This window comes from Apteryx rowi, unplaced genomic scaffold, assembly GCF_003343035.1.
Source record: "Apteryx rowi isolate R43461 unplaced genomic scaffold, aptRow1 scaffold_32, whole genome shotgun sequence".
Classification (NCBI taxonomy): domain Eukaryota; kingdom Metazoa; phylum Chordata; class Aves; order Apterygiformes; family Apterygidae; genus Apteryx; species Apteryx rowi.
Genome location: NW_020449641.1, coordinates 3810631 through 3837815, shown reverse-complemented (window position 1 = coordinate 3837815; position 27185 = coordinate 3810631). Strand labels below are relative to the sequence as shown.

The window sequence follows — 27185 nt, the reverse complement described above, 5'->3', positions numbered from 1 at the left end:
AAACAGCTGTACTAGCAACACAAAGGGGGGCAGCACAGAGGCAAGGTTGAACATTTGAGAGCTGCATATTTAAAGACTGCTGCTGGAAGAAATGCTGATGAAACTGCATCCCAGCCCTTCCCTACTTCTTTCTGCACAGGCTCATACACTGCTCTGGTCCCCACAGCATTTGAGAGTTCTGCTTGTCAGTCATGATGCTGATGGCACTGGCAGACACTGGCTCCATCCTCCCTTCCCCAGACAGAGGCACACGCACAGAGAGGTACTTCAGGGTTTTTTTGGTACTTTCTACCCACACCCAGGCACTCTTCACTATTTATCTGGGAAAAAACACAGCGATGGAAACATGCGTGGTGCGCAGGCGAGGAAGTGGGAGGGCTGTGGCAGAACATAGATGCTCTTCTCTCAACGGTCTTGCACCAGCCCCAGAAAAGTCTCATCTCCTACACTGAGATTCATCCCTAAAAATACAGCACTGATTTGTAATCCTTTTTCATTCACGGGTTGTTACAAACTTTGTGGAGAATGCATGGACCCCTTTAAAAAAGTCAAGTGCATATACTGTTTTATTGCATAGATGACCTTGCTTCATCTAGCTGTTCCTTCAGACACCTATTAGAGATAGTACCTGGATCCCCAAAATTGAAAAAAACTCCCCCCAAAAAAGAGTTAAAAAAAAAAACCTTCTGGTCCTCACTTCCTATGGGCCAGAGCTGAAAGCCACGGGATGCCAGGAGACACAAGGCAGGAACCATGGCTCCTGTCTTGGCTGTTTTGGCTCTTCAGGCCAGTCTGTACGGCAGTGCCTGAGCCAGGCAGCACACACAGTCTAAAGTACCACCATATGCACTTCCCATCTCTCGTCCCGGAGCAGCCTGTTGGGCTAGCTCAGATACAGTGCCACCCTCAATGCAGCCGTGCAGCACCCAGACCCAGGTCCATCCACAGCCTGCCCCATCTCTGCATGCACCCCTCCGGGGTGAGCAGGGACGAAGCAAGTTTGTCTGCATGGACAAAGCCCTAAGACAAGCCACGGCCAGACGTGAATTCAAAAGCTGTGTCTTGAACCTGTGATGATTATCCTACAAAGATCCAGTACAGAGGGAAGGAAAACTGGATGGGTATTTATGATGCGCTTGGTGCAGAGCGGAGGCAGAGGTTAGGCTCCCGGGTGCTGGGATTCAATCATCGCCCCTAGTTCCCAAAGGAAACGGTGCAGAGCAGGCTTGTGCAGCAGCAGCAAGTCTTGTAGCTGTTCACACATTTGGGCCCATTGGTGCATTGCTGAAGAAGCCACTTGGCTGTGCACAAACAGTGTTCAGCTGCTCTTCTAAGCCCGTTGAAGGACAGCTCCAGCACACAGTTCTTGCTTTGTGCTGCTGAAGCCGCTGGCAGGACACGAGGCACGAGAAGACCTTTCATCAACGTCAGAAACTTGGCTGATCTGGCTGCCTCTAACTCATTTGAGCACACTATTCCCAAGTCCTGTCAGTGTGAGAACAACGTGCAAAGGAAGATTAGAACATCCCCTTCTGAACACGATGAAGGGTTGTCAGCCCGCCAGGTGGCAAGAGATGGAGGACACCTGCAACTCCCTGGCAAGTTTGGAGGCGATGGCAAATGCAGAACCCTCCCTCAAGACTAGACCCCGTGCTTGTGGCATTGAGTCAAGCATGACTGCAACTGCAAATGAGGCCAAGAAAACCAGCCCTCCTTTCTCGGAGGCATGCATCCAGCAATGAGGTAAATACAAAATAACTAGAGATGTGCACCATTTCAGACCATGCCTGGCCTTCCAAAACCAAGCTTCATCTCCCCTAGTCCTCCTCACCCCAGGATACTCACTACCAAGTATTATTTGCACAGGGTTTGTGCTGGGAAATAGGATAGCCCCAAAGACAATGGAGAAACTCACAATTCCTCTTCTCCAAGAGTCTTCATATTTAGGGGGAAAAAGAAATCGATTTCCTTATTTCCTAACTGCGTGTCTACAAAATGAATTAACGCACATTCACTGCTGTAAATTGACTCGACTTCACATCTCTGGGCCCTGGCAGCGAGCCATCAGATGGTTGCGCAGCAGCAGGGGTGCAATCAGAGAAGCTACAACTGGCAAGCCCAACGAAGCATGAAACATAACAGGTTTACCAGAGTCCGATTAAGCTAATCTGCCTTGCCGCAGCAGGGAGTGGGCCTGGGATATGCACTTCCGGCACAGCTGTGAGTTTAAAAAAAAAAAAAAAAAAAAAAAGGCACCAGTCTGGGAATCCCAGCCACTTCCACAGCCAGCAGAAGTGCCAGCAGGAAAAAAGACTGGCAGGAGCACAGCTGGAAGCACCACCCTTTGCAGCAGTGGTGTGCTGCAAAACCCTCGCAATGGCATGAAAGAGGTAACTCACCTGCTGGAGAGATCCAGAGGAGACCCACTCCTTAAGCTAACACAGGTTTTTGGGCTGGTGGGAATTAACCCTGAAAGCATGCCTTCCTAAGCAGTGCTGAAGCAGTGTCCTGCATCTGAAGCTCCTCTAAGCAGCGTTCCAAGCCCTGCCATTATGTCTGAGATATGAATGTGTCTAGTTGCAACTACTTGACCAATATATATATATATTAATCAAGTGTGTGTGTGTGTGTATATATATATACGTACACATACACACACACTGCCATCTGCCTCACTAGCTTCCCCCAGCATTATCTCAGCTTTACAGCTCAGCATTTCTAACACTGAGCTGCTTTGAAGCAAGTGAGGTAACCACAACAGAGAAGCAGCGGCAGCCTTAGATGTTGCTAGTGTTATTTACATGTGCAACAAAGCAGACAAAAAGGTAGTGTCCAGGAAGAAGTGGTGTGAATACGCACTGCCTCTGCAAGAGGTCAAATGCCACCGGCTTCTCAAGCAGCAGCTGGCTTACAGAAAAACACGCACAGCACAGCGGCCTCCCAGCTACACACACCACACTTCTGCCTGAACTCTCAGACCACATTTTGACATCAGCCAAAGGGCCCAAGGGCCCTCTTCGTTTGCACTGCCTTTCTGACTTGCTCTAGGATGCTGGCCAGTTCAAGACCCAGGAACCACATACGCATGTTCCCAGTATTTCCTCTGGGCCTTAAAAAACATCTCTTAGTCCCCACCACTCCTTCACTCCCAGCATTTCTCCATCAGCATCATGTGCTGGATAATTGACAAAATGAACTAGAAGGTGTGAGTCACGCTTAGTTCAGAGCATCTGCAGTTCCTGAATCCCAAAGCAAAGGACAGGAGGGAGGGAAAGRAGAGAAGAGACAGAAGTAGTGACACAGGAGAACACAGTTTCATCAGCTAGAAACCACTTTAAAGCCTACAGAGCTGACAAATCAGTGACAAATTAAGCTGAGAGCAGCAGGTGCAGCCTTTTTCAACCTAATGGTCTCAGGAAGATGCTGAGTTATTAAAAACCTGCAGATCACAAAACACACTGAAACCTCATACAGTTCCCTATCAGCAGGGGCTGGTCAGGGCACTCCAGACTAGGTAAATGCTCCAAAATCTGCTGATCATTTCCCTGAATTAAAGCTAACCTGAGCAAGCAGTCACCCAATTGGAGGCAAGAAACTATCCAGATGGACATTTCCTCCTCACCTCCAGCAAACAACAAGCAAAGCTGCTCTGCAAGATACGCAGCCCGACCTCGCTGCTGCTCATTTCCTTCCTGCTTATCCCTCTGCACCAAGAGATTCCTGAGCTCCACACCACCAACGGAGGCTGGCCAGGACACGTCTCGACTCCAGTAGCTCGAGTTGCACAGACGGCATTCCTGGGACCTTGTTCACCGCCTATGGTCAGTGCCAAGGAAATCAAAAAGCTCCCACAGGGAAGGAGAACACTGCTCCGAGATGGAGGGCAGGGCTCGGCAGCCTGGGGAAGTGAAAGAAGATTTCTGCTTCTCAGCTGAAGCCCATCTCACACAACTGGAAGCTACAAGGCAGCACAAAGAGGCTGGGGGGYCCCACTGGGGACCAAATTGCAGGGTTGTGGCCTAATTCTTAATGGGCAAATAGCCACAGTAAGAAATATCTCTGTAGAACTGGAGTTTTTTTATTGGCAATCTTGGCATAGAAGCTAACAAGAGCTTGGGATTTAGGAAGGCAGTTATTTTCTCTGCTCTTAAGTTAATGCCCTGAGGTCAAGGGCATATAGACAGGTTTGTTTCTGTCTGCACCATTCTCTGACAATAAGTTCTCGCCAGTCCAACCAATGCTTTAAAAAGAAAGAAAATATATTTATTTTGGAACCAATCCTCAGAGCATGAGTCTATTTTTTAACCTGCCTTGAAATAGAAATCAGCAGAAATCTCCCTTCACGAAATGCCTTCTCTGAGGCTATTTGTTTAGCATTCTCACTTCTGTAAACGTGCCTGCAAACTGTACCGTAGAACGGTCCTCCAGCTGAGATAGCATCTGCTGAACACCCCAGGGCAGAAGGGGATGTGCTTTTACGGTATAAACAGGAAACAGAGACACACAAGACTGCAAAAAAAATAACACCACAGTAGACCTCAAGAGGTCATCCTAGACCATCCCCCAGCCACAAAGCTTGATAAAGTTTATCATCCCGCCTTTATTACAGAAAGTGGTCATCATTTTTATTATTAGATAACTGCAGCCCGTGTAACTTCATCTGCAGTCTTTCTATATAAAAATCTCTCCTTATCCCCTAGGCTTAACGCAACCCACAGGTCAGGAATGTTAAAGGCCACGTCCACAATTTTCAAAAGAAAATATTGAGTTGGAGTGCTTCAGGCTTGGACATACTGATGTACTTGAAAATGGTCTTGATCCTTCAAGAGTACTAGCAACCTATGCTTTGAAAATTCAGCTCTTTCAGGAAGGTCCAGTTCAGTCCTGGATACGAAGCACTTGAAGTCACAAAAACACCAAGTCCTGCAGTCAACGTTGCTGCTATAGCTGCTGCCTCCTATTCCAGAAGTGTTTGCACATTGGAGGTACTGAACACATGCACTATTTTGTCACTTTAAAGTAGAAAGTAGATATATAAACTGCTATATRTTAATGTACGTGAGCCTCTTGCCATTACCTGCCAGGCTCAGAACACAACTTTATCTTCTCCATAGCTCTTTCTTGAGCGCTCCAGTGTCCATCAGCCACAGGACTGCATAGACCCTAAAGGAAGAGGCCACTCGTGAGCTCAGCCATCACACCATGGACCATTAGTAACACTCAGGTGGACAGGGATAAAAACCTCAAGGCAGATACATCACTCAGGTGATTTCTGTAGTTCGACATCATAGCTAGACCCCAAGCAGCCAAACATTTTACCCAGAATATTTGTGACTTAGTTTGGTCTGTGTGTGGAGGAAGTTGGCCTTAATCACTACAGAGAACAAAACTTTCCTCTGTAGTCATCCTCCCTAACATCTGATACAGCTGCAGTTGACTCAGCCAGCTCCCACAGACTCAGAGCCAACACCGTGTGTGTGATATGAACAACAATAAAATCAGAGAAGTTTTCCTAGCAGTCGAGTTCCACCACTGCCCCAACACCATGGATCGCAGCAGAACAAACACCACTGCCCCACCAGCTATGTTTTACCCTCACTTCACCCAAGGGCAAACCACCACACAGGTCAGCAGAGGATGGGACAGCAGCTATCTTCACTAGGAGAGGTCAAAACTCTGTTTCAGATGTCCCCATGAGCACTATTATAGCTGTCAAAGGTGCCTTCAGAAGTACCCCATCAACCACATGATATTACACTTTTTCGGGGGGGGGGGGGGCTTTTGCAGATGGGACATCAGGACAGTTTATTAGTTTTAAGTCAAACACTACTCATTTAAACCGATGCAAGGGAGGGGAAAGAAAAAAAAAACAACACACGCACACAGGCTCTTTTCATGCACAACTCAATAGCCACCCACTCAGAAAACTTTTCAGGTATGGGGCTCGCATCTCAAGAGATCTGCACTGTATGCATTCCCTCTTCCCACAGCCATCTCAGTGGTGATCACTGTATTGTGCTTTGATCTGTTAGGTAGCTTTAATTTCAGCATTTTAAGCAATTTTCTTTCACACAAAACCATTGGAATGACATGCTGGATTTCCCAGATAGGCAAAACTTCCTGTTCTCTGCTAAATGGAAGCCTACACCCCTTGCTCAGCTTGCTAATTTCTTTGCAGAGGACTGGCAGTTTCACTTTGCAGTTCAGGGTGGCATTCAGGAGCCACAGCACCCAGGAGCATGGATGCCTTGCTAGCATTTCTAAACCCTCATTATCAGGGTGCAGTGAATAAGCTCACACAGCAGCTCTAGAGAGAGGGAGGCAGACAACTGGAGCTGAGATAATTCAAAGCGTCATTTCTCCCAAGCTTTTCCTCCTGCTCAGTCCTAAGAGATAACCTAGCAAAACACAAGGGAGACAGGATTCAGCAAGAAAGCTCTCAATACCCATCTGATAATGATTCAGACAGTTTTGTGACTGGTTATACTGAAAAAACTTCTTCTGAAAACCTGACCCCCATGTAAGAAGTGCCAGCTGCCAAAAGGAGTTCCAGTTCCTCTTAAAACCCTGCAGTGCAGTTTTACACCAGCAGTGCTAGTTTGGAGGAACAAGCATCTCTGGATGGAGCAAAGCAGAAGAAAGACTTTCTTGAAAACACCACTTCTTTCAGTGTTCAGGTGACTAGAGCCAATCCTGAGACTGCTTAGAGGCCTGCAGATGAAGCAGAGCTGCAGCTGGAAGGACAGACTGCAGCATCAGTGCATATACTGAATATACTTACAAGGCAGGTTTTATCTGGCCAGATCAGATACAAAGTGAAGCAAAGCTCCACCAGGATGGGTCTCAGGGCAGTCTTCTGGGCTTGCTGGAAACCTGGCCAACTGCTGCATCCCAGCAGAAGGTGTCTGGACTGATGCAGCAGTCAGCCCTGACTSCAGCACAGATTCCTATCAGCTTGCTCTTTCCTCGAAAGGTAGCTGCCAAGCTGCAAGGTCTCTCCCCTCTGCACCCGTTCAGCTACTGCCAGAGCTGCAGGGGAGCCTTCTCTGCAGGTCCAGCCTGTGAGGACAACCTTCCTGCATCTTGCAAACTGAGAACGCTCTGCTTCATTTCAAAACCCCTTTTCTTTGCTCTGCCAGTTCTTCTCAGGTTCTTGTTCTCCCCCCTCACTTCCCCTGTTTAAGTTCTCCAAGTTTATATTAGTCATCTCTGGAGAATATGAAGTACCAAAGCTGGCCCTAGACCAGCCAAACCTTTATGTCCATCTACAGAACAGTCACCGGTCTGTAGGGTCAGAGCACTAACAATACACATCCCTCTTCCTGCCATAGCCTTGCGTTGGCACTCTGCCCTGAGAGCAACTACAGATTTAAAACAGTTGCATATGAGGGCAAGAACATGTCCCTGGCCTCTGGGGCCAGATGAGCAAGGAGGCAACACTCACAGCACAAACCCAGAGCAAACTGCTTCATGGCATCTGTGCTCAACTCGCATGCACTGTGAAGCATGAGAAAGAAGCAGGCTGTCATCCTTTTAAATGCCTGCTCCCTGAGTCCACAAAAATACCTCCACTTCAGCCACACCTTTAAAAAGATTAAAATCAGGACATAACAAGTTCCCCTGTTATGCAGCCAGAGCTGACAGTCTGGGCAATGCTAAGAGCCTAGAGTAAAAGATAACTGAATAACTTGATCAGGACTGGAGGCAAACCTGCCTTTTCTCTTCCACCCCATAGTACGAAGGATGCGGGAAACGCTAGCCAGGCTACGYAGTCCTACCTACCCAAGGACCCAGCCCCTTGAGCACTGCAGTTAAAGTCAGGAGAGCCAGCCTCTTTCCAACACCAGCTTCCTTCGGAAACCTGGCGCCGACTGAATCGCCGGCAGGAGAGCCGAGCTCTCTGAGCGGCAGTGCTCGCTGCGTGCCACGGAAACAGCCAACACCCTGGCGGCTTGGAAAATTCCCAGGTCTTTCCCTACTGTCCTACATTGCTTCACCCCAGCCCCCAGCCGTTCCCCCTGCGGTACTGTCAAAGACTTCAGGAGGCACTCTTGAATTTGGGACATAAATCCCCCCCCTTCCCGAGTCAGGCAGCACTCCATTAGAAATTAAACTTCAGAACAGAGAGGAAAGATTTCCTTCTATCAGGATCCCATGAGCAGGGTTTACCATAACAGACACGTATGAGAGGCTCAGATGCTTTCACACTGCAAAGCCGTTCCTATGCCACAGAGGAAGCTGCCCCGCGCCGCCCCAGTCCCCCGGCCAGCTCRGCAATGACAGCCCTGTGCTAGGAACGTTTCCTGCTGGGGCACGCTCCAGCGTCTTGCCCTGTCTAGCTGTAAGGGGCCCAAACTACATCCACCGTCTCTTTTGGAAAGGTTTCTGCAGAGAAACACCTCTCACTGCCAGGAAATACTGCCGTCTGCATTCAATTCCTTCCTCCCTTTTGTCCCATTACTTCTTGGGTCAGCCTTGTCACTGTCCTTAAGAAATGCCTGTCACAATGTTCCTTCAAATATTTGYCTAATTACGTCCTCTTTCCTTCTGTCATCACTTACTGAACACCACACACTTAGCCCATGTAACATTTCCTCTCAAGACGATTCCTCTAGATTCCTGGTTCTGCAGAGCTGCTGGGAGAAGAGAACCATGCACATACACACACATGAACTCAAAGCTTTACTGCAYGCAGTTTTTTAAGCCGTCTTTGAAAAAGAGAAGTGAAGAAGAGTGACTCACTTGCTAAGCCACTTCAGCTTTCTGTCCTGAACAGCACTCACCGCAGCGAGGGTTGTCAGGAGTATGCAAACCAAGCCACTACCAACATTGACCCGAAAAGATTAAATTATTTTTATCATCACGTCGGTGGCAGAGTAGGTTAGTATGCAAGTACAGTAATCATCATTTGAGCTTCAAGAGCCTGACACAAAACCCTCAGGCACAAACAGAAGGGCTGTGCTGGGGGTCTGAGCAGGGTTTCCTCTGTGCCTTTTTCCCAGGGATGATAACATTCATCGCAAGGGCTGATGGCTTAATCCACTGGGCACCTGGGGCGATTGATACATTTTATGAGCTCCTAGGCCCAACCGGTCTCCTTTGCTGAATGCAAGGCTCACAACAGCCCTGCCTTGCCCTTGGGTTGCATCTCTCACCTGTGCAGCGTGAAGCTACACCCTCTCCTGCCCTCAGTAGCTCCAACCGCAGGGCTCAGGGCAGCCCGGCTGAACGGCTCTCACAGCTGCAACACRGCACTGAGGCCACACAGCACCCACCTTATGACTACTGAGGTGCCTTTTTCATATAAAGAAAGAGCCTTCTCTCCTGGGAAGGCTCCAGTTTCTATTTTAAAAGGGAAGCATGAATGAAGTGTCAAGAGACTTCCATGAGGTCTGATCACGTGTCGGGGGGATAAGCCAGCACTGCAAGGTGAATGTGGAGCATCCGTGACACAGGTCAGACTCTGGGGAGATGGGAGCTCTGCTTTCCTGGGCGGAAACGCCCAGCCAGGTGTCCAACTCACTGTTAGCAAAGAAGCCAGCAGGAGAAAGGGAAAGAAGAAGAGAGGAAAAAAAAATCTTTATCATCTTTTTAGAGAGAAAGACAAAAAGCTGGCAGAGCGCCATGCAAGAAAGCAGAGCTTAACCTCCTAAACTCTAGAGCAGCCCCATCCCTCAGTCTTCCACCTTCAAACCAGCCCCGCACAGAGGAGCGGCAGCAAGTCAGTGAGTGGGAAACCAGCCAGCTGGAGGCAGTCTGGGAAGGGGGTGAGGAAGCAGGGAGGGAACGTGTCGCTTTGTCCTTTAAATCACTATGTTCATGCCAACTGGATGTCCCTGAGCAAGACAAAAAACAAGGCCTATTCCAGCATACCAGGGATGTTTTACACATCCCTAGGGCACGTCCCATCATTTTCCCTAGCACGGTTTTCCTTGCGCAGTCCCAGTGAGGGCACAGCTGGCCTGTCCAGCTCTTCGTGGCCGCCATCTCCAACCTGGCATGCAGGAACCCTCTGACATTGTTCATAGTTGCAGGAAATTAAAGATTAAGCTTTAACTGGCCAGTGTCCACAGCAAACACGATGCTGTCTACAACGCACTGCCCAGCTGGGATTATTACTCAGAGACCCACAAGGGGTGACAGCCAACGTCCTAGAATCGCAAATAGGGGAAGGTGCCCCAGCCTCCCTGCCACCCCAGGAGGCAGGACAAAACAGACTGTGTGCCCCTTACCCCAGCCCCAAAACTCCTCTGCTTGTCAGTAACTAAGGAAATGCCTTTGCCTGCAGAAGGGGTTAACCTGAGTCTGGAAGCTCCTCTCTGCTCAAGACCACTTTTAGGCAATCTTGTCATCTTGGTGCAGTGTCCACGGCAGCTCACAGAGGACAGCATTGAGGATTTAAGGGACAGCAGGAGGCAGACCTGCTTGCTCAGAGTTGAGCTTTGGAGCCAAGAGCTTGAAATGCTAATCCTGCCCATCTCCTCTGCCAAGTGCTGCAGACCCAGAACAACTGAATGCATAATAAAACTTTCRCCCAGCTTTAGCCAGAAGTGAAATGAGTCCCGAAGCCTCTGCTACTGAATTCATGCACACTGGAAAAAAAAATCTCCTATTACTCAGAAGAGCTGGACATGAACCAGTGACCTAGAAGAAAAGCCTTTATGACTGAGTCTCTGTCCTATCACTCTCCAGCTCCTCACTGCCCTCAAGCCATCCAGCTTGCTGGAATTTTTCAGAGCGCTTCTCAGAGGAAGTCACAAAGCAGAGAAATGTGATGCTGCACATCATGCTACCAAAAGAAAGAAAAAAACCCAAATAACTGGAACCAAGGGGCACAGTGCAGGTGGCTTTGCAAAGACCTGGCTGAACTTCAGCTCCTCTCAGAATTGTTGTCCTGGTAACACTAATCCAGTTAAAGGTCAACCCTTCCTTCCCATGAGTGTAGTGAAGTGTGAGCGATAACACTTCATCCCCCAACACCAGCCCCCTGAAAAAGCCCGAAGTAGAATCCTTCCCCACGCATTCCTCACCAAACACCGTACCAACTGTCAAAACTTTTTGAACCCACTTCCATCTTTGACAGACATCAAGTTTCTTTCCTCCACCATCGTGCTGCTGAGCACACAGTCACTGAAAGGCCAGATATAAGCCAACAACATCAGTCAGTTTCAGGAGAGTCCAAGACACTGGACCTCGAAGCTGACACCCACCCGTCTACCACGTGCAGAGTCAGCAACCAGGAGGCTTTAACCATGAGAGCATCAGTGAAGGCCACATTAAGCTGCAGAGGTCTGAGGGAAGGTGCTGCAGTTGGGAAGAAGAGGAAACAAACTTTTATTCAGTTTATGTTAAGGCCAAAGAGTGCCAGCTAGTCTGCCTGCCCCAGAGAACGCCCTGCCAAGATGGAGAATAAAAACTCAAGCCTTTCCTGTTTTCCCAAGGCAGCAGCCGGGCTGCACTGTTCGCTACCACATTTGGGAAACTGGCCTATCTGACAGCAGACTAGAACCAGTAGCATTTGAAAGTACATCTCAGGATCTCCATAAAGTCAAATTAGATGCCTAACAGAGAGTGGAAATCATAATGCAAGCATTGTTTGTGTCTCTCGGAGTGCGGGTGGCAGCGACAATTAGCCTTTGTCAACACTGGAGCTTAAGTGACAGCAATGTGGCTGGGTTAATTCTAATGACTAGTAAAGATATACTGCCCTTATATTTCTTTATAATGTTATTAAAAAGAAAAAACAACCAAACAAAATTGCTTAAGCCACTGCAATTTTCCATGGTTCCAAAGAGCCACACGTTGCTGCACCAGAGCATGCAGTCTCACTTTTTCTTCCCCTTCTTGCAGAGGATTAAAACTGGCAAAAACTAGGAAACTTTCATCATTTTACCCACCACTGCTAACAGCTGATGGTTCTCAGAGGCCTACGTGGGACTGAGCCTCTGTCCCAGCAGGCAGGCACCGACATTGCAAAGCCAGTGCCACAGACCTCAGCCTTCAGCAAAGACAGCCCTGATGGACAGGTCAGCAGATACGTAACCATCCTCCGGATGGAGGTGAGGTCCGCACAGCTCCGAGAAACCTTCTCGGGAACCCCCGCATGGCTCCGACCGCAGACTGCCTGCCTGCGCGGGGGCAGAGATGTCTCCCGGGGCCGAGAGGCAATATCCAGCGCTTGGAGCTGGTGTGGGGACCTGTGACAAAGAGGTCATTTAAAAGAGGTGGCAGAGGAGAGGTGGCATCCCTCCCTCTTCTTTAACTTCTAGTAATGCATCTGATCACAAGAGACAAGATCCAACAGTTGGAGATCAAGCAAAGCTCAAACAAATTTCTTCTGGTTGCTGTATAAGTAACTAATTAAAATGATATTTCCAGAATGCTTTTGTCCCCTAAAGGCTTGCAAATTAGATCCCTCTAGAAATCCCTGGGGGAGGGACAAGAAAGCACACAGCAAAAGCTGCTTTGTGAGAAGAGAAAACGTCACAGRCACTTAAAAGGCAAGTAGAAATACTAGCAGAGAAACTCAGCCCACATACTGCAGCTAACACCAAAACCTTCAACAAATAACTTACAAGAGCTTCACTGACCACAGCGGCCAGAGCCTCCACTTTACATCCTGTGGAAAAATGGCTCGGTAACATCAGGCTGCAGCGCCACAGTCTAGCCTGTGCTAGCAAAAGAGCGTCTTGAGGGTATGTTTGTTTGATACTGTTAACCCCCGGCCCTCAAAATAAACTGGACRGGCCAAAGCACTTTTCACAAGTAGAAGACCATCCATGTCAGGCCTTTTGCTAATAAAATTGTCTTTTTTCTTTTCTTTTTTTTTTTTAATAAACACAAGAAGTAAGTCTTCCTGCGGCACACGTTCCTCAGACTTTCACTGCCATTGTCGCACAGAAAAGCCCTGCCTTATACAGGAGCTTTCAAGACTACAACAAAAGAGCGGGGCAGCACTTCGCTTAGCAAGCAGTACCAGCCTCTTGTAGCTGAGGAGAGCCAGGACATGAGCAATCCCCCCCAAAGGGAGTCAGTGAAGAACAAGGTAGTTGAACCACAAAAAACGCAGCAGAACTATTCTTCACTGTTAATGARTGACTAAACTGACCTTTACCCAAAATGAAGAAAGGGAAGGGTTTTCAAGGAGGATCAACAGTGATTTCTGTATCAGGAACAATAAATACTTCCCTAGGTATGGAAGGTGATGCCTTTCTTTCCTTGCCTGGCGTAACACTGAGCATGAGAAGATCTAATTCAAAGCATAACTGARTTTCAACACTTTCCACCACAATCAAAACAAATGATATCAGTAAACTAAAAACATGAAACGTGCCTGAGGCTTTGCAGAACACAGCTCAGGCCTCATTACTCTGCCCATTGTAGATGCTCTGGGACACTCCTTTAATCCAACTGCTATCACACAACAACAGATTGTCGTACCAGGACACTCGTGGAACTTAAGCCATGCTAATCATAGGTGCAATATTACAAGGGACCAGCTGAACTACATTACATCCCTGTAAATACTTTTATTCACCATGTAAGCAACCTTAATTCAGTTCAGTTAGTTCACTTCAGAAATGAATTAAGCTAAATCAAATCAAGGCTACTTAAATTCTGAATAAGAGCGTCTACACAGGGATTTAATTCAATTTAATCAACCCACTGGAAAGGTTAAAGAGATTAATTTTCTTGAGTAACCACATGTGGACAGACTCTAAGGATGAGATCTTGGCAACACTAAAATGGCTAATAACAATTTTGCTAATGACTTAATGGGACTAGCAGTAAACCCTAGAAGTTCAGCAAACGAACATTACTTTTCTTCCACTAGCAATAAACAAGAGAAGCATTAAAGGATGAGGAGTCATCAAAAGGAACCGTTAGCTCCCTTTGCAAACATATGCCTTCTACTCTAGACTAGTTGAATCATCAAATTCACGCTTGTTATTTTGTAAGAATTAAAAAAGCAAACAAACAAACAAAAGGCCAGCAGCAAGGAAAACAATATTTGGCTGCACTTAGACAGGCATTCAGTACTATCCATAACTGCAGTTGATTTTGATAGAGTTTCTACAGATTTATACTACTGTCAGAAAGAACAGACTCTGCCTTGTACGATGCATTTTTTTAGCCAAAGCAGTTGAAGGGCACCTTTAATTAAGCTCAAAGGCACACTTGTGAAGCAGATACCCTTCTCTCCTAACAGGGAAATTGGGCCACAATCTGGCTGAGCTAAAGGTGAATCAGTGCGTTGAACACATGCTAAACTGGCAACCACACACAGGAACCGTAGCCGGACACCCAGCAAGTGAGCGATGCTGCTTCCGACCTGCCCTTCCCCTGCACAGCCCGAGCACACGTGGATTTTGCAGGGTGGGCGAGGCTGCTCGGGGCTCCGTCCGACTCTCTGGAGCTTCGTGCCCGGCAAAGTCTTCGCGTAATCCATGGGCTCAAGCCTTTTCAAGCAGGACCGCAGCGTTACCGGCCCCCTTCAAATCAGCAGAGCTGCCAACGTTCACGGTTCTGCTCGGTCCCCGTCGCCGGCCCGCGCCCGGCGCTCAGCCCGAGCAGCAGCCGCGGAGGGCGGATCTGCACGTCCGCAGCCGGAGCGGTGCCCCGGCTGGGGGGGGGGGGGCGAGCTGCCGCCGCCGCCGCGCGAACAAAGGACTCCCCCCTACCCTCCTCCTCCTCCTCCTCCTCCTCTCCCCCCGCGCCGCTGCTCGCTTTCTCCCTAAGGCGGAGGGCGCTTCCTCGTTCACCTCCAACCCAAACGCTGATTATCTGGAGCAAATTCTCTTAAGCGGAGCCGTAAGTGACGTAAGCAGAGGGTCACAGATCTCCGCGAAGCTGAACGCTGCTTCTCTCCTTTTCCTTGCTGACCCTCCCCCTTCCCATCTTCTGACCCGTACCAACGGCTGCAATAATTCAGGCGAATACAGGCAAGACAAGTCCTCAAAAGCCGAAGCCCCCTCCCCGCCCCGCGGGGAGCGCTGACCCCGGCGGATCGCACCAGGGCGCCCCTGCCCCCGCCGGCACCCGCCGCCCCACAGCGCTTCCAACGGCGTCTGCGAGGCGCGCGCCCCCCTCCCCCGGGAAGTTAAAAATAAAATAAAAATTAAGCAGTTAATTGAATATCAAGATGCAGAGTTCCCCCCGCCCCGCCCGACCCCGGGGCGCCCCATCCCCTCTCGCTTCGCACGGGCCGCGCAGTCCCGAGACCCCCCCGCGGGGAGCAGCGCCGGGCTCCCCGCGTGGGGCAGCCCCCCCCCGCAGGAGTCCCCGGCCGCCCCCCCGCGTGGCCCCCTACCTTCTTTGACGCGGGGGAGCTTGGACTGGTCGATGCCGATCCCGGCCATGCTGACCGGGGGGACAGAGGGGCCCCGCGCTGTAGCCGCAGCGGAGCCAGAGCCGGAGCCGCGGCGGCGCCGCCCGCGCCCCGCGCTACAAAGTTGCCCGCGGATGGATACGCTGCAGCCGGCGGCCGTACGGAGCGAGAGAGGGGACAGAAAGCCGCGGGGGCGGAGCGGCGCGGCGCGGGGCGGGGGCTGCGCTCGCCGCCCCTCGGCCGGGCTGCGGCGGGGGCGCCCCTGGGCTGGGGGTTCCCCGGGTTCCCCCCCCTTCCCCAGCGGTGCTTCAGCAGAAGGAGCTCAGCGAGGAGAGCAGCCTCCAGCGACCCCGCTTTGTTTTCATTTATATATATTTTTTCTCTCTTGGAGGTGCGAGAGGGCTTGCGGCTTCAGGAGCCGCTCTCCGAGGGCAGCGCGATGATTCCTGGTTTGCAGGCGGCTGTGATCGGACTGGGCTGACTTTCTGGGTTCGGGTTACCACGAAGCGCCAGCTCCGTTAGAGCTGAGGCCGAAGACGCGTTGCCGTTTTGAGAGTAGCTTTTCAGACTACTCGGAAAGCTGCCTGACTGCTTGGCTCACCTGGGCATTTGGGTGCCTGGTGAGCTGCACTGTGTCAAACCTGCGAGACTTTGCACCAGAGCCTTCCTGTCTACATCTTACCCCCCCCCCCAAGCACACACACGGTGATCTGACAAATAGTATTTGTATTTTTTGCACCAAACTAGGAAATAAAAACATGTCCAGGTCAAATCTCAGATGAGCCCATTGCTCAGCAGTTATCACGGCTATTGCATGCTACTGCATACTTCCCCTTAGGGAAGGAAATTAAATGGTATGTGAAAAAGTTTGTTGGGATAGGCACATCATGTGGCGAATGCTTGCAAGCCAAGCAGGCAACACCAGGAAGGGCAGTGCAGCCAAGAGATTTCTGGGCAAGGAGTACTTGCATGAAGCAGCAGCTCGAGAAGGCCTTTGAATCTGAGTAATGCTCTTCCCAGCCCAGATTAGATCCAACCTTCAGCAAAAATCAGGGGCAGACAGGGAAGGAAGGCTTACAGCCGCWGTCCACCTTTGTTCTCTTTACTCCAAGTGGAACAGGCAATTCATTTTTTTCCAGAAGCGAAGAAACAGCACAAGGAGATGTCCTCTGGGGAAATGTAGGACGTAAGAGGAGGAGGACTTGGGGTTTAGCAATGCCTAAGCCCCTCCAGGCTGTGCCCGGCATGGTGAGTCATGCTGGCTAGACCCTGTTTTAGTGTTTTGACTGTAAATAAGTACCTTACTTGGAGTATGTAAGAAGCAGACAAAGTCAGTATTACCACATTTGACATGAGTGACCTCCAGCATTTATCCTAATTGTCCCATGGTTCTTGTTTCACTGGTGGGATCAGATGCCTCTCCCTGACCCCTCAGCCAAGGGGAACTCTTTTTCCATGGGTCTGGGTCAGGTTTCCAGACACACCATGTGGGAACAGGAGGGAAGAGGAGGGCTGAGCCCATTTCCCACTTCCTCTCCCTAAGAGACCCCGGGGAGGCTCTGCCCCTCCAGGTAACTACGGCCCCAACGCCTGCCCCGTAGACAAGCTGAGTATGTAGCAGAATGCAAAATCTCCAAAAAACAGCAAAGGGGATAATATCCCAATTTTATTAAAAAGTAAACACATTAAAGAAATTGTCTGGGAACAAAAAAAAAAAAAAAAAAAAAATCAATTTACACAGGATTAGCTTCTTGTTATTCCAGAATTTCCCAGTCATGTTGTTTGAAAGTCAGAAATTATTTGCCCTTAATTCTGCCCCTTCAAAAGAGGTTTCCTCATCCCAAAAGCAAGTACGCATATGCTCTGTATTTAACCTATACACAACCAGAACTGCCTTTACCTTTCTTGCAACCACTCAGCCTTCGCAGGAAAAAGTCCCCGAATCATCCATATTTATGATCTCTTCTTGCTTACACACATCTAACACACCTCTCATGCTTGTCATTACACCCAGTCTGAGGGCTGACAGGCCTCTGCGTAGAAGACTCTTACCAAGAATGAAGCGGTATCCTAGACCACTCCAGCTATACTGGCAGTCATTCATGTGCTCATACATATGGGGATTAGTCGGAGTGTCTTGTCCCTCCAAGGGGACAGCTCACACAGATTATCTCCTATCACAGTCTCTGCTCTGCCTAGCTGCTTCCTCTAATCCCTCTGCCATTCAGCAGCAGCTGCACCTAACACAAGCACTATGACTGGATTGCTTATAGATAATCCCCTCGGTTACAGCCAGCTCCATGTGCAGGAAGAGCCTAGAAGTCCCATTTCCCATTTCTCCCAAGTTTGCATTTTTATTAAGTCAGTATGATATTCCTCTGGACATCCTCCACTCTTTACCACCCAAAGTTTTTATTATGGAAAAAGTACTTATCATTGGACAAAAGAGGAGACCAAAGAACTAGGAAGGTAAATAAGTGACACAATGTACAAATCTGATACAGGTCATGGCTTTCCAAGATTGAAATAAGGTTTTCTTCTTCCCTTCTCTAAGGTATTCAATACAAAACAGTAGAAATTGAAAGCCTGCAACATTAACATTTACACAGCAGCTTTAAGGCAACAAAACCAGCTTTACAACTTAGATTTATGAATGTAACTTTTAAGCCATCAGTGACAGCAGTTCTGGGTCTCAGTCCATGTAGACATCTCTTTGCTCTAGTCTTCAACAATGAATTTCTATCATATTACTTTACCTGGTTGAAGCCCAAACCAGCAGCATAAATTAGTCAMAATCTGTCCTGCACTCAGGAGCTACCATGTTGGACTGACATGACTTTGTCTTCTGTTAAGAGAAGTATGTGCCTGTCTACATATAACTTTGTTAAAGAATAGCTTGGTACGTGATATTAGGGTCACAGTAGAGTAGTTCTGAGGTTATTATGCTTAGGTTTATACTGTATAAATCATGTGGCTCTGTGTCCTCCCTCACCTCCTTTAATTATGCAACGGTATTTGTTCTTGCAAGACTTACTAAAACTCAGCAATAGCAATGGGACAGTGAGCTCTGCCGGGACCCAAAGAACTTCAGACAGACAGTGTAAAAGCCATTTTCTTGGTGTTGGAAATGAGGGGAAGTTTCTAACTATCAGAGCGCAGAAAGGCTGGAACAGGCTCTTTAGAGGGACAACAGGAGCAAAAAGTTTGTGATCAGGATTTGTCAACACACAAAACTCTTTCCTTTGCATTCTTGACACTGGACTCCTCATCTTAGCTTGATTGAGACACATTCAGATGAAATTTGAGATTGGTAGATGGCATTAATCACTCAAAGAGTATATGAAGAGTATAGAAGGTTTCAAATTTAACTACAATGAACATGAGAACAACTACAGGAGGACTGAAAATGAGAATTAAATAGGATCCAGGAAATTTGTTACCGATGACACTACCACTGCAGCATAATCGGGTCTTATGTTCCCAGCAGGCTCATCAGTGGGATGGATCTCAAATCACCCTCCTGACTTACACTTGTATCTAAAAGCTGCTGCTTCTAGGCAAAAAGTATGAAAGATTTTTGCTCTGCTAGACTGAGACCAACTTTTCCTGTACAAATTGTACGGTATCTAGTACATTGTAGTGGGCAGATTAATCCTGATAATACTTGGAAGACTATCCCCTTTATTTAAGCTAATGATAAGATGACATTTCAATTTTATGAAAGTAGATACTTAATTCCATAAGAACTTCTGTCTGAAGACAAGCTCATCTCATTGCCCAAGATAAAAGCAACTGGGAAGATGAACCAGAATTTGAGCTCAAGTGCATGGCACACACACGTAACCCCTATTTCATGAAATAACTTTGGTTGGGAGGGACATCTGCAAGCCTCTAGTCCAACCCCATGCTCAAAGCAGGACTTCAAAATTTGATCAGGTTGCTCAGGGCTCATCCAGGTAAGTCTTGAAAGTCTCCAGGGATGGAAATTGCACAACAATCTCTGGGCCCCTGTTCCACTCTTCTCATTGCAATTCCTTCCCCTGCCCACCCCCCCTTTATATCTGATTGGACTTTCCCTTGCTGCAGCTTGTGACCCTTGCCTCTTGCCCTTGCACATCCAAAATGTTTGGCTCCATGCTTTCTAGCATCCATTCACACAGGTACACAGCAGCTACTCTCCATGACAGACCCTGGGTACAAGGGACAAAATCAGTGAGGTATGCGGTCCATTGAACAGCTGTGGGTAGGGGCTCAGAGATGGCACTGCAGCTGGGACCATGCCACCAGGGAAGTCTTAAACCCCAAGAAGCCCCAGAACCTTTCCTAGGTGCCTCCAGGTGCTTGGTCCTGGCCCTTAAACACCTGACACACTTACACCACACCCAGGGGTGTACCCAGATTGTAACCTTGGTGCAGCAGATGAACTCTTTCAGTGTTGAGAGCTGGGGTAAGGTTGCCTGTGAGAATGTACATGTGAGAAACTGGAACAGAAAAAATAGGATTTAAAAACATAATGGTCCAGCCTCACCTGAAGAAAAGCCACAGTGAGCTTTTGGGGGCAAAGGCTGACAGGCAGAGGCTTAGGACCAGCAGCTAGGAGGGCCTTATACTGCTCAGTTCTTTCTGCAGGMAGGCAGCAGTGGTTTTGTACATGCTTCTTAAATAAACTGGGCACTTCTCCAAGTGTCATGCTGTCATTTTAGGTCAACAGGATAGTAACAACTGTGAAATAAATTAGGCCTCATCAAGATGTTCACATTCAGCAGAGCAGGTTTTGTTAAAGCTTCCTTAATGAGTGCAAGGCTAACTCCAGTGGGTGAGGCCATTGTAGGAATAGACAGGATCATCATCCTGCAGGGAGGAGCGTATGCATCAGTTAACAGTCTGTGCAAAGGGATGGAAAAAATTGGTTCTACATGTCTCATGATGCTAAGCATCAGGTGCCACACAAGCCTTTGTCCAAAAACTGTGGTCAGTGGTGGCTGCTGCCAAGGGATTGACTTTCCCTCATACCTAAGCTGGAAACACTACCTTTTATTTTCCCCCTCTTACCTGCTTCATTAACTTCCCTGCTTTTCCCAAGTAAGCAAGGATACACTTTAGGAGATGTTTGAAGTCCTGTGCCAGAGGAGGCCAGTGAAAGGCAGCAAGCATTATAGCACTTGGCAAGGAGCAGCCAGAAGCAGGTGTGCAATGTACTTAGGTAGCTGAATGCTGCCTGTAGGAATTCAGGCTCCCTGAAGGACAAGGAGAGCAGGGGCATGCAAGGATAAGAGTGTCATAAAATAAAACACATCAGGGCATTATGAATGGGGTGGTTGCAAATGATGAAACAGAGGAAACTAAACTTGTGCCTGCATTTAACATAACAAGGGTCACTGGAAAAACTGGATTGCAGTTTTACAAAACAAGGGCTTTTCTGGACTTAAGTTGGAGATAACCCATACAACCTGAAGAAGTCAGGTATTATGTTGCAGACAGCTCAGTTTTATGCACAGATCAGGTGTTTGTACGGACCTCGCTGGAAGCTGCAATGTGCAAATTAGCACTGCATCTGTGCCTGCAGTTTAACATATACAATTGCAAGGGTTATAGTTAGTGATTTCCCTCACCCTGCAAAGGAAACAAGGCCTATGAAGCTTCTGGTGATTAGAGAGTTAAGTTTCACATCAGCAAAAGAGGCCAAATGCCTTCAGGAAGCTCCTCCACCAATAAAAAGGTTAGGTTAAAACTGTAACAGGTACATTTGCTATTTCCTCTTCCCTTACCTGCTGTGAATCATGCCATTTCATTTAATTTTATAGGTCAAAAGAACAGAACCCACATAACAGATAAAATATCACTTAGTGCTCCACAGGGAACTGCCTGCAAGCCCTGTCAATGGAAGCATAAGCAGCCAAATAAAAAGAAACTTGTAGTGGGGAAGCACCCTTGGCCTGTGCTCAGTTACCCACAGTCACTACTACCTGCATGAAACTTCAAGGCATTTTGTTGTTAGAGACAGTTTGATTGGGGCTGAAGTCAGTACAGTTCCCACGTGACAGCAACTCTGCTAGATTCTACTCTGAACAATTATTTAATCTACATAAAGTCACCTCTCCATTTCCACTCTCCCATCCTGTTTTTTTCCAGTTAAACAATGTCTTGTGTCACTTCTCCCAGTCCTGCCTCCTTAGCCACAGGGTGGCAAGCAGGCCAAGAGGTGAGGGATGGGTATGTCCTATGGTCTCAGCAGTACCCTTCATCTCTAGTCATGATTTTGTATACACAGTTTTACATGCACAAAGCATTGATGTTCACTCAACAAACCACTATTTTGCATCTCCAGAAGCTACCAGTTTCAGATGCTCTGTACACAAATGAAAGAACTAGGTAAGAAGTCAGGCCCTCAGAAATGCAAGCATTATGGTTGCCTATGCAAATTTCCTCAAAAGTTTAAAAAAATCTAGACTGTCTCAAATTCCCCTGGCAACAGAAGATATAGCAGAAAACAGCAGCAGCACAAGCCCATCCAAGTAACCTACATTTACCCTCTAAAGCTTCCCCCAGATGACCTTTAGTGAGAAAAGTTTCAAAAAAGGCTTTTTGTGGCCAAGCTAGTGTCTCCACCTTGCTGGGAAAGCCACATCAGCTCACTGGTGACAAGCTGAGGCAGCCTCACATAGCCCTCTGCCACATAGTAGAGATGCCACATTTCATGCTTCATTTCCCTTGCCTTCCTCTTCCATCCAGACAGTGGCAAGCTTCATGAGAAACTGCAGCCCAGACCACCACTTTGATTTGCTGGCTTTGTATGCTTACAGGATAATTTATAGTATCCACTCGTGTCCATCACTAGAAAGGAAAAAGAGGCTGACATCTGCCATTACTGGCAAGGAAATGGGTTGGTAGCTGCATCTGGGGGAGCACAAGTCCAGCTCCAGGAGAGAAATCATACCTAGCTTGCAGTGTACTGATTTCTTACCTCAGTCACCATTTTCACAAGTGGCTGTTCCCTACGCTCCTTCTATAACTGATGGGGAGGTTCTCCAGAGAACCAGGCAGGCTGCTCCAAACCACTCTCAGCCTTTCTTCCACATCTGCCTTTAGAGGACCTCTAGGAGGATTAACTTCCACAGGGTGGTGTTGCTCTTATGAAAACACCCCACAGCACCACTGACTGGACACCCAGCATCTCTGCTGAGTTCACACTCCATCACCCAGGCAGAACACAGAAGCCTACAGAAGATGAGTCAGAATGGAAGGGATCAACTTCAGAGTAAACCTGATGTTACAACTAGGTCATTCCAGACCATGCCTTTTTAGGGCATGGTGTCCTAGGACAGGGAGTCAGATTAGTCCATACACAGCCACATCACCAGTATTTACCATTCTGGAACATCAGTGAAAGTTACTTTGAAGCCAGCATGTCACAGCACACTTCACAGCAGAAAAGTCTTCTACATCGCCTTCATTAACTTGCCAGTAACTTCAGCCAAGTAACCCCTGGTCAGTAGGGATGACAGACAGGAGGAGGTACTCCAGCTCAGGACTGAGGCAGAAGAGAATGGTACCACTACTGCCTCTGCTCTGTGTTTTCTTGACATGAGGCTGCTTCCTCCTGCATCCCTTGCTTCTGTATTTCTGCAGTACTCTTTCAGCCCTTTACTCCCTCCAGGAGAAAGTTTTGGAGCAGACTAGTTCTCCAAGAAGCTAAATAGTTCCCTGACAGCCCTCAGAATTGAGGTGAAAGCCAGGCAGACAGCCCAGCTGCACTTCTTACCCCTCTTCTGCCTTTATCACAAGTCATTGCTTCTCTCTAGTGCAATCCACTTCTGACAGGAGCAGGTGATACTTCCCTCTGTGTCCTCCCCCGGTTACTTGCAGTGAGGCAACAAGTAGAACAGTTTTACACCCTGCCTTGGACCTTTCCCTCTTCCACCTCTAAGCAATGAGACAGTTAAACCATAGCATCTAATTTTATGGCAGTAACAGGCCGAGCAACAGCTGAGTCCCAAAGACAAGCACGTAGAAGGGGGAACAAATTGCATGAGTCAGACTAAAAGCTTCATAAATATTGACTGGTTTTAATAGTCCCCTGAGGAACAGAGAATCTCATTTTATAATAACTACATCTCCCTCCCCATTATGCTCTCCCTCTCAGGGAACTGCAAGGGGGGCTGTTCTCTGGCTTATGTGCACATTATTTTAATTCCTTTTTTGCAGTCAAGAAGTTCTGTCAGAGAGTTTGCACCACACTCATCAGCAGAGTATCTGAGCGCCTTCCAGTGGTGCTTTGAATAATGGGACTGGAATGGGTTTTGTTCTCTCAGGTATACCCCAGGGCAGAAGTGATACAGGCAGGGAAGAGATCAGATATTAAATGCATAAGGTATTAGGCAGAAGAGAGCAGGGTGTTTTTACAGCACTTTCTGTTTTGATTCCTATCAGGTGAAGAGCATTTTAGAGACATGGAGAGGCAGAGAGATGCGATAGGAATGTGGACAGAAAAGACAAAGGCTATCAGGTCCTACAACAGTGATATGGGCAAGAAAGATAAATGCCAAGGAAAAGAAAGATTTGACTGCAGAGGAGGGAGACAGTTGCTTGGGCAGCTGAATGGATGGGGAAGGAGGAAGTATGTGGTGGGACAGGGGAGTGCACTATGAATCACTGGGAAGAAGTGAGCCCAGGCCAGAGCGCAAGACAGCTGCCACCTTCCCAAAAAGCACATACTCTCAGCGGACCTCCCTTTTCTTGCTTGCTATAAGCTCCTAAACTTCTCTCCTCTTTGCCAGGGATGTTAAGCCCACAGTATGTCTCTTCCTCCTCCAGGCTTGTCCCCTCCTCTTTTCTAAATTCATTTATCATTCCCCATCCTTGTCTTGGAAGTGCTCTAAGCAAGAAAGCCATACATAAAGGAAAACTCCTGTCTTACTATGCAGCATTAAAAAAAGGTCTACCTCCACCAGCTCATGCTACCTGGTTTCAGTTGAGTCCCCCCACCATTCTTGGTGCAGAGGCTGCAGGACAGAGTTAAAAACACCTCATTCTCCCATCCCTAAGAAAAGATTCTTTCCTGCCAGATCCTCCACAGCAGGAGGTTTGCTTTGGGAATCAAACAGCAGCTAAACTGAGACCATAAAACCACAGCAAAGCCCATGGGTGCTGTTGAGGATCACCTGAAATACATGCTACATATGATGTTTTTCAGAGCTTCCTGAGAACAAGTGAAGCAGAGAAATATATCTGCCCTGTCTTCAAACCCAAAATGCATAGCATACAGAGTAGTCTGGAAGCCTGCCACTCCAAGCTGGCTATGGGAAATTGCCCCTCCAGGTTCTCCTGCTTTCAGCAGCTCAACACTGCCTCCTGCAACTTACAGTTGCCTGAGAAACGAGTTGACTTCTTGCCTGAGGTTTACTCTGAAGCACTAAGTGTTACTGTTTAGGGGTAAACCAAGGTTAGGTTATTTGGGAACTGCATCTTTTCCAGTGGCTTTCCTATCTTCATTAAAGTTAACAATACAACTCATACTGACTTTAAAGAAATCCAAATTTTAAACATACCTAAGTCTTTATTGACCCAAGGTCTGCTAAAATACCTCCTTTGCAAGGGGCAGAGAGAAGAGATCAGTGCACAAGAAGAACTGAATATATTGTCAGGGAGCAGCAAGGGCCAGCTACTCCCAACAGATGGGGAGCTGAGCACAGTAACACAGGTAACAGGGTAGGGGTCTCATCAGCCAGGGTCTCATCCCACAGTACCTGAGTGAGGTCATCAGGGCAGGCCAGGAGATGGCAACCAGGTTTGACCAAGATCCCAGATCCTCAGACAGGTTTGTGTGTTGAGGCAGGTCTGAGGTCAAGCAGGGAAGTCAATCCACARCTCACAACTAGGCCTGGTGATGGTAACCATGGTCAGAAACAGCCCAATGATCACCAGGCAGGTTCACAGTGATGAGGTCAAGCCAGGAATTCAGCCTGCACATCAGAGTCCAGATCAGCATGGTCCACAGCCAGGTATCACTGTGGCTGAGCTAGAAATCAACACTCATACAACATAACCTAGGCAGGGAATAAAGGCCCAGGGCTGAGCTTAAATGAGGCTCCTGGGCCTATGGGTAGAAGATGTGGGTGGAGGTCCCAGGTGATGCTGRTCAGGGCCACTAAAGCCTACCAGTGCCCTTAGAGCCCTGACACATACAATCACCTCTCCCAGACTCAAGAGCTGCTGCAGCTGAGCTTAGTGGAATCCAACCTTCTTAGACCAAGTCTTCTCCATTCCTACTCTCCAGACTGGTTGCTTTTGTCCAGCCTYGTCAATTTTTCAGTTTGATATCATAAATATTACCTGAAGTTTGCATAGCTTTATGAGAAGAGAACTTCTACAGGAAGACAGGTTAGAACCACAGAAGTTAGAAATGGAGCTCTGATTTTTAGTTTCTGGTTATCTTTGAGCTGTAAACATAGGTGGCCAGTGGATGACGTACAAGGCATTATCACTAARTGAAGTAATTGGGAAAATATGGTAACTATGTTGTTTTTCTATTGAGATTACAATATGTAAGAACAATAAAATGTAGCAATTTTCCCATCCACTGGACAAATAGGCTAAAAGCAAAGACCTTTTCCAGGTGGGAGTCTTACAGAAGCCCATCACTGCAAATCATCCATCTCATAGCTGCAATAAATGCAAAAAGTTCACTAGTGTCTGGCAGCTGGCTGTCAGATATCTATTCACCCACTCACTCAGAGAATTCCCGACACAGCATCCATTAATCTCCCTTCTAGTATGTAAAAGTGTAAGACTGTCCCTCGCTTTACCCAGAGCCCTCATYTGATTGGACTGGCAACACTACTTATGCAAGTTGCTTTGGGGGGCTGAACTATCCTTTTGGGAGCAGTGACCCAGAACTGGAGTCACGCTGCAGTGAAAGAGGAAATCCCAAGGAATAGCTCATTTTTCTGCAAGATCCTGCCAATTGCCCGTGATGCCTCACAGCCAATGGTATGAAAAACTGGTCAGAGATTTGATGGATTCTGCATGGACTTGTATGAGACAGGGAAATCCACCATCTATATCAATGCAAAGCCAATTTCACAGCAGATCTGAAAACAGACTGGTAGGGTCCTGGAAAGCCATTTAATACCAGGCAAAACTGGACTTGACCTTCCCCAAGAGTTTACTTTTGAGTTGGAGCTACTATCATCCACCCTGGACTCCTGTCCAAGGTGGTCTTAGGGAAACTGAGATGGCTGGAAAAGTATCCCGAATAGGATGTAGCTGTCCTCTTGTCCAAAGGAAACTTTAGAGATCATGAAAAAGAAAAGGGAAGTACTTCAGCTGGTTGATCATTGGTTCCGAAGACTGAGAGGAAAGATAAGTTTCTTTCATTCATATATGTCATATCTGGAGGGGGAAAAAAATGGAATATTTCCTCAGTAGAGAAGTATTCCTTCATGGAAGCATCTCATTCATTTTCACAGACACTTCTTGGAAAAAAATGGAGTCCCCCCCCGCCCATTTTTTAGTAAAAAACAAATATTAAAAGTGATATTAACAGGCTAGTCATCCTATAGCCATCCTAGGTCCACAGCAAGTTGTTGGCAGAACTGGGGACCAGAAGCCAAAAGTCCAAACATGGAAATGATATTATCTTTGAGATAAGATGAAATGCAGGTACCATCAGATGCAGCTATGTTGGGTAATCTGGCATGGTGCGGTGTCAAAAAAGCACATGAGGTGATTCACTAGGAGCGTATGTACAAGTCGGTGCTTGGCCAAAGCAGAGTACAGATAGATGACTCAGTTCTGCAGATCCTGATTGACACAAGAAGTAAAAGTGAAGAACAAAGTTTAGCAATGTTATTATTGC

The 27185-nt window shown here is 47.7% G+C and overlaps 1 protein-coding gene across 1 annotated transcript in view; it reads right to left on the bottom strand.

Annotated features, from left to right (window-relative positions):
- The window catches only part of CCDC50 (coiled-coil domain containing 50), a 47683-nt gene extending 32251 nt beyond the window's left edge, over window positions 1-15432 (bottom strand). The window contains exon 1 of the mRNA XM_026070950.1: window positions 15311-15432. Coding sequence (XP_025926735.1) covers window positions 15311-15359 — 49 coding nt within the window. The 5' untranslated portion in view covers window positions 15360-15432. The remainder of the gene's footprint in view (window positions 1-15310) is intronic.
- Window positions 15433-27185: the final 11753 nt, after the last annotated feature.